The 15359-nt window shown below is 29.0% G+C and overlaps 1 protein-coding gene across 2 annotated transcripts in view; it reads right to left on the reverse strand.

Annotated features, from left to right (window-relative positions):
* Positions 1 to 3767: 3767 nt before the first annotated feature.
* Positions 3768 to 15359, reverse strand: part of LOC129958692 (relaxin receptor 1-like) — a 154064-nt gene continuing 142472 nt past the window's right edge. The window contains exons 17-20 of one of the 2 annotated variants that reach the window (XM_056071339.1): positions 14671 to 14905; positions 8550 to 8751; positions 7114 to 7278; positions 3768 to 4030 (exon numbers count right to left, since the gene is read on the reverse strand). In XM_056071339.1, the coding sequence (XP_055927314.1) occupies positions 3924 to 4030; positions 7114 to 7278; positions 8550 to 8751; positions 14671 to 14905 (709 nt within the window). In that variant the 3' untranslated portion in view covers positions 3768 to 3923. Of the gene's footprint in view, positions 4031 to 7107; positions 7279 to 8549; positions 8752 to 14670; positions 14906 to 15359 lie in introns of both variants that reach the window. The other variant, XM_056071338.1, reaches the window with a different exon arrangement.

Raw genomic sequence — 15359 nt, forward strand, 5'->3', positions numbered from 1 at the left:
CATTAAAAACTTAACTACCAATGAATTTCCCCAAAATTTTTGCAATATAGAGGTTTTAATAAGAGAAAATTTATCTAATTTCTGACTTCCTCCGGTTTATTCACTTTGAATTTTAACTCAATAGATGGCGCTTCAATTATGATGACGATGCATTATGACGAAACGTCGTAGGCGTATATAGCTTTAAATACGCCGTTAATAAATTTATATAGCCTTTGAGAAAGTCTTCAGGCCGGATTCATTATATCTTTATCTTTCTTTTTGATTCTTTGGCTGTAAACTTAATATTTACTCTAATTTGGTTAAGTTCATTTGTAGCAGCATTAGCGCTCTCTAAATACAATTTATATTTTATTATATAGATTCAGGAAATTATATATAGGTGAATTTTCATTTTGATTATTTTGAATTGATAGTTTCTTATAGATATTTTTATTCATTTTATTTATTTGCCCCTCGGTTGCCACTCACAGCGCTAATGCAAATTGCATTTTGTACTATTGAAAACAATTTAAAAGGTGACTGAAAAAAGTTCACCTTTAGGATATTTTTTTAAATAAATAGTTTGATAAAGTCTGTAATTTCGTCTGCTTTCATCAAGTGTTTAAATTTAAATCTGTATAAATGAAAGTAAAATTCACAAAGAGTTTGTATGCTATTTAAATCGAAAGTTCTTAAAATAATTTTTTTACAAATTTTGCTCAAAATTGCTGTGAAAAATGGGGAAGATGTTAGAGAAAGGTGTTTGACAATTAATTATATAGTTAATCTTTTATGATTTAAAAACTTATCCTTCCAAGTATAGAAAAGATTATTTTAACTTTATTACTGCCTTCCGTATTAAATGATAATATTATAGAAATTTTTAAATATTATATTTATTAATCTATGAATCGCCATTCACAATTTTAACCAGCTTTTGTATCATTCTTTAAAATTTATGAGTAACTCACGGAAAAAATTAGCTTTTGGTAATTCTTAAAAATCGTTTGATAAAATCTAAATTTATCAAAAAGTTACGAGATATAAAAATCATTTAATACGACTTATATTCTCATTCCAATTAAAGAGAATTGTCAGTAAGAGAATTTTATGCATTATACTATTTTATACAAAAGCATTTTTACATTTAAAGTATTATATAATTATTTTTTTTTAAAAACGACATAGAAATTTTTTCACTCTGAGTAACTCTGGGCATATCATCTAAAAATAAATATTAACAATCATAAGAAGTTTTCAAGTATTCATGAATACCTAATCATGATTTTTGAATCGTCATACTTCTCACATAATTTTCTCTACGTCTGAAATAATTATAAAATGCAATCTATTTAATTTTTGTTTAAAATGTAATATCATTTTATGCGTAAGATTCTTTTTTTTTTTCAAGAAACACTCGAGTGCTTCTTGTCTATTATGAGATGTATTTTGACAAATTTGAACAATACCATGCAAAATAGTTTATTCATGGTTTTCAAATTAAAATCATAGATATGGATGGAATAGAAATTTTTAAAGATTGGTTGAAAGATTATAATGAAATAGGAGCTGAAATAGCACTATACTACTATGGGAAAGAGATTGATAAAGTTTTGTGAAATTATCGAACGATGCTACAAGTTTCCAGGCAGAAGTGCGAGCTCTAAAAATGGCCATTGAATATTGTGAAAGGGTGGAGGACGGACAGAAATGGTCAATTTTTTCAGATTCTCTGTCAGTCCTACAAGCCATACAATCATCTCACAATTGTAATAGGGAAATATGGTCGATGAAAGAAAAGATTTAAAAAAAAATGTAAAAATTAACAAGTAGATAGAGTTGAATTGGGCTAAGTCTCATATTGGAATATATGGCAAAGAAACAGAGAATCAATATGTAAAATTGGCGGCACAGAAAGAGAGTGTTGATATAATTGTTCCCAAATCAAATAGTGTCTTAAAATGGGAATTAAGTGAAGAAATAAAGCTTTAATGATTTGACAGATGGTATATGTCCAATAAGGAAGAGCAACTTATGACTTTATTCCTAACCCAGAAATAAAATTAAGAAGATACTATCCTTTGGTAAGCCAAATTATATCAGGACATGGGAGACGCATATTTCCAAATATGTGGAAGAATGCAGGAAAATAAATGCATCTGTAGAGGAATCAGTACTGCTTATCATTATTTAAAGGAATGCATAGAAATCTCGGAATTAAGAAAGAATTTGAAAGTTGAAAATGATGACTTAAGTACAGTACTGATGATATCAGATAATCCTAAAATCTGAAGGACATGATGTTAAAAATTGTTAGTTTTTTTCCAAATGTTTGAAAGTTTGAAGGTGTTTGGATTTCTGTTGCTGTGAAACGAGAATTTGGTGAAATTTCTTAAAGTGATGGCCTGTTCCTTGTTTAATAGGAAGATAGGTGTATGGGAAGATGAAGAGGAAGGTCAGTGATTGACCACTTTGTGGCTAAGGGCCAATTGCCTCGAAAGGGATGGTGAATATCGGTCAGTGTTATGAACAGACTATGCTAAAGATAGCAGCCGATCTCATCAAATTCGGTCGATACTGCTACATTCAGTGGATATGGGGTGTTCGGCTATACAGAAGAAGAAGAAGTCCTTTTTGTCTTTGTATGCAGCTTCTTTTTTCTGTGATCTTCCTCCCACTCTTTTACGAAGATGACTTTTTATGCTTGTTTCTGACCAGAGCTGAGATTTTAACAGAAATTTTTACAGTTGGCGAAGCTTATTTTATCCTTATTATTAAGAACGAAAGCTTATTGCCAAGAATGATAAAATTTTAAAAGCTTTTCTTTTGTCTGTTTCATGTGGCTGAATTAATTCGATTTCTTTCCTCTTGATCCTCTTTAGTACTAAAGAATAAGAGAAACTACTTCTACTTGAAATAGTAGAAATGCTTTATGTTTAGAGAGAAAAAATTCATAAACAATTATTTTTTATTTTCTTTTTTTACAACTTTAGTTTTTTAAAGAGATTTTCTTAAAGAAAATCCTGTTTTACAAATAAAAAAGTTTCCGAAAAAGTAAGTGGTCTATGTAGGCTTTTATCTAATATCATTGTCCTAAAATATTATGCATCATAAAATTTATTTTACTAATCTTGTCAATAATTGTTTAAGAGAAAAAATGAAACAGCATTTTGCGTTTTCTGCGGCCTATGTGCTTTTGTTTTTAAATTTTTTTCGAAGTTTTATTTGACAATGTTTTAAGAAGTATTATCAAAGTGAATACCAAGCAAAATCAATATTGCTTTCATTTCTTTAACTGAAGAGTGTTTTTACTAAATTAATATTTTAATTGGTAAAATCACTTTTATCCGAAGTCTCTGCTAATTTTTTTGTACACTTGTACATTTGCTTGCTTTCACTAGTTTTACGAGCATTCAGCAAGTATTTGGCTTGCTACAAGTACTGAGTTTTTACGAATAGCGACCATTAACTTAGTCACTGAACGGTAACAAGAAGCGGAACATTCGCAAAATCTCGTAAGTATAAATGAAAGCATTAAGTTAACGAGCATATAGGCAACTTTAATAAATAGATTATGTTGAAAAATTTATTAAAAGTGTTTAAATGCATGAATTAATACGATTAATATTTATTAAAAGTGTTTTACGAATGCATGAATTAATCCAGCATGCTACTTGTTGAGTGCAAACGGAGTTTATAGCAATTAATCATGATATTGTTAAAAGCGTGCCAAAAATATCAAAGCAGTTGTTTTAATAATCTTTATTCAAAATTTGACGCTAAAACTGAGCTGACAAAAAACATTGAATGAGGTTGTGCTTCACATTTCTTCTGTGTTTGGTACAATTTTTTTTCACATTTTGCCAAATGAACACTCAATGACGCAAAGTGTAGGATCGAACAATAAATATTCAAACGTTATTTGCTCACAGGAATACACTTTAAATTGCTGTAATGCAGAGTTCAAGTTCTCCACCAGAAGACGTTGGTATGTATCGAGTTTCTTGTGTAGTGACAGTTCTTGTCAAACTGGAGGAATTGGATACACCTGCAAAAGCGAACAATATTATAACTGTCAACAGGTTGTTTAAAAAGTGCTATTTTAGTTCAGAACAAATTAACTTGAAATCATTAAGAGCTATTACGATGTATTATATTAAGATGATTTGATATGTGTTTTAGAGTTATTCTTGGTTAAATACTAATTTTAACTTTTCTATTATTATATCGATGCGTTTCTTTAGAAGTTTCCATTTTATTTGCCACTGATTATAAAAAAGTATTTACATAACATACCTTTAATAGAACTATATCTGTTTCAGAATGACATTTAGTTATTTTTACTCTGCAGATAAAATGATTATAAAAGAATATGGTTGATTCTTTTTTTAACAAAAACTGTCTCTCTAACGGAAACGCTTAAATGCGAAATTGAGAAACGTTCCCACAATCATTATATGGTTCGATATTTTTTGATAAGATGGCTCAGGTCTAATTCAGACCTACATATTTCTTTCTTTAGGCATGAATTTCTTACACGCAATTTCTTTGGACAAGGAAATATATGATAATTTTTACAGTTTAATAGTGGATATCAATTTGAAGAGTGAACTAATTGTTCACTTCTTCAAAAGAACCCATGTGCACTATAAATAATCATAGAATGATATTTTGTTTGAACACACAGAGAATTTCAAAGCTATTGGCGTACAGAGGTACAAATAAGAATTTTATTTAATAATGAAAAATTGATATCAAGATCTAAAATAGCCGAAGAAATGTTCAGACACGCAAAACCCGACTCTAATGACTTATATACTGATAAGTCACTAGAGCCGGGTGAGATAAGTCATTAGAGTCAAAATACATATATATATATTTAAATGACTGGGGTAATGTGATGAAATATTATTTTCATTCGGCACAATGACAGCCAATGTTGAAGATCCTACCCTTACTGATAAAAATCAGGCACAGCTCAAAAAGTCAAAATTGGCTTTTAACATTTCTTGTGATAAACAAGGTTTACAATGATTTAAAAAAATGACTTCATACAGTTCTGATTGCTTGCATTCCGTGAATTTATCAAATTTTATTTCCGTTTACTGTCTATTGATTTTGTATAAATCAATGGACAGTAAAGAATTCATATAAAAGGCATATTCATATTTAAAATTTAAAAACAAGCAATCTTTTTTTGCTTTTCCTTTTAAATGGACCAATATATTGAAAAATAAAATTTCTTTTCCTGATTTTAACAAAAATAAAAAAAGATACACGCAAAAAAAAAAAAAAAAAAAAATTCTGAGATTGGAGGTTATACATGAAATCATAAAATTTCTGTCATGCATGAAATGCTTTACTTCTGTATTGACATTTCCTTAATTATTCTAATTCTAATGGCATAAGATTAAAAAAAATTGCAACTAATATCCATCAGCATTATTCTTCAACTGGCCTATTTTAAGTTTAATGGAAACATTATGTGAACAATGCATTCACGCTCAGTCGCCATTGTGATGGGTTCAGAAACTACAGCTTGATTTATCACAAGCGAAGGCTGATTCTCTATTGATGATGCAAGGTTTGCTTCATAAGTTAGTTTGCAAAAAACTACAGTGCTAAAGCAGTAGCGGAGCTATATAGAGCGGAAATTTGAATTTACTTATTTGAAGGCTTTTGATTAACTGACCTTTCTGTTTATCGGTATTCGGGTAATCGATGCTCTACGGTATGAACAAGTGTCCAGAACAGGGGTTTCCAAATGGGAAACACAAAATTTCTGGGAAATATTTAATGAAAATAGAAAAATCATTAAAAATGTTGACAAATATAAATTTTGCTATGTTTATGAAACTTTTAGGTCAATTAACCAAATTAGAAATTAATATTAAGTTTAAATTGCAAAAAAAGATAATAAAATGGAATAAAAAGTGAAGGAAATGATGAATTTGGCCTGAAGATTTTATCAAGGGCCACTTTCAAGCAGGGATTTTTCTGTGAGAGGTCTGAATTTCGTCCAAGTATTGACCCTCATTGTTTCATATGATGACGAGGTGCTTTGACAAAGCGTTGCAGGCTTTTCCTGGGTTTAGCGCGGGAAAGTTCAACTTAGATAAGTATAACTGTTTGCAGGAATAAGTCCAGTTTTTTTCTCCTTATAATTTAATTCAAATCCAATTGGAGGATATTTACCTTCAACTGATATGTTCTTCACTTTTATACTTGATATCAGTCTTATTGATGTTTATTAGCTTTATAGTTTGATGCTTGTCTAATTATCTTATGGAATTTATGCTTATCTCTTATCTAATGACTTATAGTATCTTATAATATTTTGCTGATTTGATGTGTTTAGTTCATCTGTAGTTTTGCTTGGGTTGGAATCTTGAATTGATTTGTTTGAGAAATTAATTGCTAATTATTATTAATTACTAAGTTACTTACTTACTAATTATTGTTTTTTAATGTCATATCTTTGTATATACTATTTCTCGTCTTCAAAAAACCTCAACTGCTTGGGATTTTCGGGTCATGAGGGGTCAATACTTGGATGAAAGTCAGACACGTCACAGAAAAAATCTGGTTTGAATCCCTGCTTGAAGGTGAAATTCGATAAAGTATTCAGCCCTCATCCGTCATTTCCTTCATTTTTTTATTCCATTTTTTTCTTCTTTTTTTTTTTGCAACTTAAACTTAATATTTATTTCTAATTTAGCTAAGTTTATTTGTATTTTAGAAGTAGCGGCAAAGACGCGCTCTAAATACAGTGCATCTTTTAAAAGTTTTTAACTCGGAAAGTATTTACTTTATAAGTTGAGTCCTTTATTTTATTTATAGATGTAAATTTATAAAACTGATTTGCATATCATTTTCATTCTTTACTGACAATTATTATGATTTCGTCTACGTTATGGGGTACCGCTTTTATATCTTCACTCTGAACTGTAACTCAAGAGAAAAAAGAAGCTAAAAAACACTGCTTTAAAGTAGTTCATTTCATACATTGAAAGTAATACATTCAATGACATTCACTTCATTTATGTCATAATACATACTTAGTGACATTCGTTGAAAAATGAAATGAAATTTCATAAAAGGATTCATATAAAAAATTGAAAGTACTTTTACTTGATTTTATTATGCAATCAAATCGTTGCAGCCATATGAAAGCTCTCTGCAGCCATCTTTCAATTTTCCTTCTGAGCTCCGTAGGTGCCGCGATAGTATAAAGGACTGGGTTTAAAGCACTATTAATCGGCAAGATGAAAACGACAACACATGCATATAAGTTATCTGGAATTTAAAAAAAATAAAACACTCAGAGAAGTCAAGAAACTCGAGAATACAAAAACCAAAATGAATGGCATAATTTCAATTAAATAATGAGTTACAAATCTTTCATTAATTTCAATTAAATTAAAAGAGTTTAGAAATACGTTTCTCTGAAGAAAAATTATTCAACATTAGACACAATGCTTATTTTCTAAGCCTTCGATGTTTTATTATTGCGAAATGGAGTTTCAAACATCCATAATAATGCCTAAACTTTCCTTGATCAGAAATAGTTGATTTCATTTCAACTATTGAATCATTTCAAAAATGGCTAATCAATTATTTCTGATTAAGAGGAGCTTGGACATTAGTCACAAAAAATATTATGCTTTCCTTTCAATTCCATCTCGCTAAAAATTAAAATTTTATTCACTCTTCCATGTATAAATTAGCTGCGACATTTGTTTAATGATAGCAAATAAATAAATTAAAATATATATATATATATATATATATATATATATATATATATATATATATATATATATATATATATATATATATATATATATATATATATATATATATATATATATATATATATATATAAAGAACAGAGCTATAAAATGACAAAAATTTTATATTACTATCTTCAGCAATTATTTCATACTAATGTTTTGTAATCAGGACAAAACTTCGTGTATATAAATATTTATCTAAAATCTTCGAACTTTGACAGTGAATAAGCATCTTGATTTTTTTATGTAGCTTATTACCTATCTTGCTGCTCGTAGGTTTCAAATTGTGAACTATATGCATTCAGCATGTCTCGTAAAAGTTTTCGTGAGACGTACTCAAGGCGTAGAATCAGCTTGCTTGACTACCAATAGTTCCTTTGTCACAATGATTCCGTAGTGGAAGTACACTGCTCCCATATTTTCCAGTGTGAAAAAGACTTTTCTGAGTAGCCTGACTTTAAAGTTTTTCTGTAAACTTTCAACTCACTTTGAATATGTGTAAATAAAACCGTTAGAACTACTGTAGGCATACTTTTTTGTATTAATGAGTTGATATCTGTATGATTCTCGTAACGTTATTGTTTTATATTAACGAATGAAATTCGACTCATAAAAATTAATCTGTAGCTATTATATTAACTGGGAGCTTAAGATTAAATTATCTTTTTAAAACCCACTAAAGGACTAATTGAATTTCTTAAAATAACGCACAAAATGTCACTCAGAAGCACAATAATAGAAAATATTTAACTAATATAAAGTCCAGATACTCACGTGAAATAGTAACTCCTGCGAGAGCCAAGAGTTTTATAATGACGATAGGAATCCAACAAAGTGAGTCAGTCAACACAATGAAAAAGAATCTAAAGGCCAAAACAGTATCTTCGTGCTTCTTAAGTATGACGGGCCGTGCAGATTCACGATCTCGCTTGATGGTGTAAAACATACTGGCATACAAAGAAATGATTAACATGACCTGTAACAAAAAGGTCACAATAAAAGGAAATGAAAATATTCGAATAATATTCGTTTCATTATCTCGAGGCTAGCATTTCTCGACGATTTATATTTCGCTGAGGGAAGGTACTCAGAAAGATGACAAGTTATTACAACTGATTTCCGCGAATAATCTGAGTTCATTCTCTAGATTAGTATTTTTCGACGATTATATTTCGCTAAGGGAAGGTACCCAGAGAGATGAGAAGTTATTACGCCTAATTTCCCCGAATAATATGAATTCATTCTATTGCTAAATGTAAACATCTCCTCCTTTTATTTTCCCATTCATCTCTTTTTTGACGAAATAAATGCCTCCTGACGCATGCGCAAAAGTGTGAAAGGTTTCCGAATCTGAGAATAAATAGTTTTTAAGTTTACTAATAAAATCATTTAGCTGCCAACTAAACTCGTATGCTTGTGTTCTATAGTTTTTACAAATGGAAGAGTATATTTGAACCCCATTATCTTCATATTTTTTAATTATTTCACTTCGGAACTCTATTTAGTTTACAACAAGGGTAGAAAAATTAAGGCACATGCGTACATACAAATAACTTTGAAGTAAAAACATAATTGCATTTATAAAAGTTTTAAATTCTTTATTACCATCATTATTATTTCGTCTGTTTTAGAAGCGGTGAAAAACTGCGAGATATTAATGCTGCTCCTCTGAATTAGTTTTAAATAGATGAATCTTTTTTTTCAAGCGAATGGCATTTTATCTTTGATCAACAACTTTGTTAACCTTTTTCGGCTATACACATGCGTCTGCATTCTCAATATCTACGTTTTCTAAAAAAGTCCTTAAATTTAAATTTAGGGGGAATTTTGAAGCGTGTTTTTTACTGTAAATGAATTGTTACAAACTTTATAAGGAAATGTATGCCTCTAGTTAAATTGAATGAAATGAATGTTTTGAGTGCTTTTTTTTATTTTAATACAAATATAATTAATATTTTTACCATGTTTCTTTAGTTTTTCTTATCTGTAAAAACATATTTATGGCTGTTGAATAGTTTTGAAATTATTGTGAAGGACAGGTTTGACTCTCTTCTGAATAATCTGTCGACCCTTACTGAAAAAAAAAATATGCACCAATCTCTATATATTCTATAACTCCTACTTACTGGAAAGCTATAACTTGCTTTTGCTACTACATGCTATTACATAATCTTCTTTTACATTGCGTTCCGTTTTGAAGGTACGTGATAATTATTAAGAACAGTCGTATTCATTTCGTTTTTAGTCTAGTGATCCAACATTCAAAATTTCTACATTACATTCTTGTTAAACTTTCGACTAGATCTCATGTGCATTACACTCGTGTACATAATGGACCTTATGAGCGGAATCACTATGCAGTAGAAAGATTTTTAATAAAATAGTCAATGCTTTTACAGTTATCTTATTGTTTGATGAAGATAATTTCTTTAAATTACTACAAGATCTTATTTAACTGAATATAAACGGAATTTTGTAATTCAGTTTCACTCGCATTCTAACATCCTAGAATTATGAAACTTTCCACGCAATTATATACTCCTGGTAGCAATAGAAAAGTTGGATTTTTAGAACTCAATTATAAATTAATTTATTAATTTTAATTCCATATGATAGATAGGCATCTGGGTAGGAAATTCCTGAATAAAAAGTTGATTCAAAGATTTTAAAAGAATTTCAACAGTGAATTATGAAATACAATAGATGCTAGAAAGTAGAAAATAACTATTTATCAGAACTAAAAAAATGTCATTTTATTTGCAAATCAAAAGTAAAAAAATAAAGTACAGGGTGTCTATAAAAGAACTCCGGGGTTTAAAAAAATCATATCGAGTTAACGGAAAGAGTTTGGCCAGATCAATTCATTTTGAAAAAATCAGTAGATCATCAAATTTTATTCACGGCAATTTCAATTTTTTTTTCAACAACTGATAGCGTTGCGCGTCATTGACCTTGAAGTAACGTAATAGACGCTCATTCCATAGAGCAATGCGACGGCGACGCCACAGCAAAAGGTTCAGTGCTCCCTGTCTATTTTCAACGTGTACAGGAGTCAATGGATATTCGATTCGGCTACAAGTGGATTGGAAGGCCAGGGCCTATTTCTTGGCTTCCAAGAAGCCCGGATCTAACTCCGTTAGATTTTTTTCTTCTGGGGACAGGTCAAGAATCTCGTTTACCCTGAAAAAATTCAGGAAGTCAGGCAAATAATAATCTCTTGTGTGGCAAACTTCACTCCAGACATGCTGGCCAGGACATAGGAAGAGGTTGAATACCATTTGGATGTGTACCGTGCCACAGATGGGGACATATTGAAATCTACTAAATGGTAAAAATTTTGATACATTAACCTTTAAGTACATACATAATATTAACATAATTTTATAATTGAATTAAAAATGTGCATCAAAACCCCGGAGTTTTTTTATGGACACCCTGTGTTTACCAGGAGAAAATGCATCACGTGGTTAAAATGCTTGAATAAAACACAATAGCTTGAGACGATGGAAACAATGCTGTTAGAAAATTAAACCACAATAAATTTAATAGAAAAGAAAATTTTATAAAATCTGAAATGCATTGTAAATTGATTATAATTAAGTTTTATTGAAGTATGTTTAGTGTCATATGCTTTAACAATTTCTATTTTGGCCTCTAGTTTTTTGATTAAAAAAATTATTTCTATTGAAGTCATATGTCAAATACAGATAAAGAAACCTTGTATTCCAACGGCAAAGCTGCATTTTTCTCTAAAAATTGTTTTAATAGGTTCAGTTATTAAAAAATTATCTTTTCGTTTTTTTTCTATTAACGAAATGGGTTATCTTCTAGATTTTGTGATTATTTTAATACAAATAATTCTGTTCAAACATTGCATATAACTGCTTTATAAGTTATTTTCCGAACGGAGTTAAACGGAGCGGAGAACGGAATTAATAAGGAATGGAATTTAGTCTGAAAATCATAAAACAAAATTAGATTTTCTAAAAATTACTTATTATTCACTAAATTTGAGGATAGGCAATTAAAAAAACAAAAACTCGCACAAAACAATAAGTTGATTCCATCATTTTCCCTATATTTACTCAACATAACAAACGTGCACAAATCTCACTCCAAAATCTTTAGTATGTCTGTATAAAATAATAGTTATGTGTGAAAAATGACTTCTCAGGTTATTTAAAATAAAAGAAACAAAATAATGAATAAGAAACACTTTTTTTCTTATAACTTAAAATATCAAAATAATAAAACTAAAGAGTATGCACTTATTCTCTCAGAAAAACTTCTCATTTTCGATAAAATAATAAAAGTAATAACATTTCCTAGTTATAAAAGTTCTTAAATTTCCTTAATAATTATCCTACTAATAGTAATAATAATTCTAATAATATAATTTCCTTAATAATAAGTAACTCGAGAAAATCTTAAGAAGTATTCGCGTATTATTAGGTTTAAATTTATATAATACCTTGAGAAGAAAATATTTCGCTTATAGCGATAGTTAATGGCATAAAAATGGGAGAAGCTCTCATATTGATAAAGAAAATGTATTTTATGCCGTTGCTGTAAAAGATCTTCATGAAGAATTCAAATTTCTTTTATTAAATACTTTGATATTTTTATAAGAACTAGGTTGTAACAGCTGGGTCTCCTGGTTTATTGACTTTTTAGTCTGTTCAACTACTAATATAGAATGTATTTTTTTAAAATTCTCCTAGTTATTTGATAAAAACAGAAAAACGTGAATTTAATTGAAACAGCCTAATACAATTTATTACGCATGCAAATTTCAAAGTGCATATACTACAAAATAAAAGCAAAAATGAAAACCTACATGCGCTGAGTTATGTCCGAAGAAAGCAATTTTGTTTTCTTTTATCTTAATTTCAACACTAGCAAAATCACGCAATTGATTATTTTAATGGATGACTATGAATTTTATTATTCCTTTAAAATCATTGTTAAAGATTGCGTATAAAATTTAATCTGAAATAATGATTAAATATGGAGAAAGTAATTGTAAGGAGATGAAAATAATATCACTGAAAAGGTCGAATGAAGTGCAGCCATAGAAACGTTCAAAGAAACTCTCCGAAACGTTCGTTCTGTTTATATTTGGCTGTTGTCATTCGGCAATAAGTATTAAAAAAGATTTCATTGCCACTCACGTTTGAGTTTTATCCATTTTTCTTAGTTAGACTAAACTTAATTTATTATTTTGTAATAATGTCATACACATCAAGATAAGATATTGTGTCTCAAAAGGATTTGACATTGAAATGAAAAATTATTCACGCTGAAAATTAGATAAGGAATAATATAATTACAACAAAATATTTGTTTATCAATTTTTTAAACATGATTAAATTATTTCCATTATCAAAACCATTACTTACAAAAGATGACTGTACTAGAAGGTTCTTTGTTAGAATAGCACTCTTATAATATCATTTGGGAAGTGCTTATAAGATAATTTTTGATACTCATTGTATAAATTATGCAAACGAGATGATTCTGATTAATAATATTCAAAGAGTTCAGGAATACAATACCAATCAAGAATAACAAAGAATCTTAAGGGTGTCAAATAAAAAAAAAGTCGTGATATAAAAAGGGCAAATCTAGACTGATTTTACAGCCTGGGTATTCTTTTTAATGAATTTTCAAAGGATGGTATGGTCACTATGCCTAATCTGCACCTGAAGATGTGTGAAAATCAGGGGCTACACAAGGTAGCACAATAACTCTTTAGCCTCTTCAACTTCTCCGAAAACTTGGACTGAAATTGTGGGCTACATGGTTTGATGTGAGAACTAATTAAATGGAAGCGATGTTCCAAGAATTACATTAATTCAGTAAGATAATGGTCTATTCCATTATCATAACGGCCTTTGTAAATTATTATTATTGTTTGGTTTTGTATTTATTGTAAGTTCTTGTTCAGAATTATCCTATATAAGGTAATTTTTTTATTGAATATAGTTAAAATATGCGATTTCTTATTTTTGTTGAAAATTAAACAAAATAATATTGTGAAATTATAAGGATTTAGGGAGGAGTTCTAGAACTGGCCCAGCTCCTTTTTTAAATTTGATTTTTCCCATTTAAATAAATTAAGTCTTAATAGTTATCGGGACGAAATATAATTTGGAACACACCTTTATATCTTACTTGAAGACATATCTTCAAGTAGAGTATAAATGGATGGTTTTGCGACATTGATCTTAAAATTTAGTTCTTAGGTATGTATAAAAGTGTTTTTTCGGTGGTTTTATATATAAAAGTGTGCAAATATAAAAAATGTTATATTTATTAAATAACAAGTTAATTCGTTTTAAATTTGATTGAAGCAATTTTACAATTCAAGCAAAGTTTTATTAAACGACACTTTGAGTATTTTCATATTTTACGTTTCATTTCTCTCAATTGGCTTAATTTATTGAGAACTTTAAAAAAGTCAGAATATTGCATTATAATGTTGTGCTAAAAAAAGTTTAGCTTATGTCATACTAAAAATATAGCTTACAAAGTCCAATAAAATGAATATACAAGTAAATAATCTCTTGATCATTCTGAGCACCTTAAATAATTAGAAAAGATTCGTCACTGTAAAAATAACGAGAAGCGAAAAATCGCAGTGCTCTAAAATTTTACCAAACAAATTCTACTTTATTTCGAATACCTCTATAGTCTTATTTTCAAGTCTTTATTTTCCAAAAATAGAAAGAAATCAAATTATCAAGACTATCATTTTTCTTGAAACACCATGCATAATTCATATCAGAATTCTTAAGCAGCGACAATAACTGATGATAACTTATTGCGTTTCCACACAAATTTATTTTTCTCTGAATACTGGAATGTGTATAAAAAAGGTTTGATTGATACTTACTGCTGTGAAGTTGATACCAAAAAAGATGAATGCTGAATACTGATATCCAAGATTGTACGCATCATCAATGTGCAACGGGAAACAAAGTCCGTTACTGGAATAAAAGCCTTTTTCTTCTGACCATTTAAAAATTGGAATGAGTGCTAAAGTAAAGCCAATAATCCAAACGATGGCCAGGCAGAACCTAGCACCAGAGACTGTTATCACTCGGACATTGGTTCGGATGCAGCGATGCCTGTAAAAGAAATGTTAAAGATTTTTCAGCCATTCAGATTACTTTTTTCTGTCTTTTCCTTTCTCTATCAAAACAGAGAGAACAAAAGAACAACAATAAAAGAACTTGTTTTCCTACAGCTTCGGTAACTGTCCTCAGAATTTGTATTAAAATTATTCAGAATCGGTTAAAAATATTCTCGATAAAGAGATTTTATGACTTAAATTTTTATAAAGCCACTTTTTTAAAAAAAATATAAAAGAAAAATTTTATTATCATAGAATAAAATCTTTATTGTCATTCGCTATATATTCTTAGAAATATTGTATCTCTTTCAGTATTTCTAAGAATACATAGCCAATATATTCTTTATTTATCAATTTTAAATAGTAATTTCACCTGACTTAAATGAAAATTCTAATTATTTATTTAGGAAGTAAAAAACTTCATATATCTACTTTCTGTTTTCTGGATT

Source organism: Argiope bruennichi, chromosome X1, assembly GCF_947563725.1.
Source record: "Argiope bruennichi chromosome X1, qqArgBrue1.1, whole genome shotgun sequence".
Lineage (NCBI taxonomy): Eukaryota > Metazoa > Arthropoda > Arachnida > Araneae > Araneidae > Argiope > Argiope bruennichi.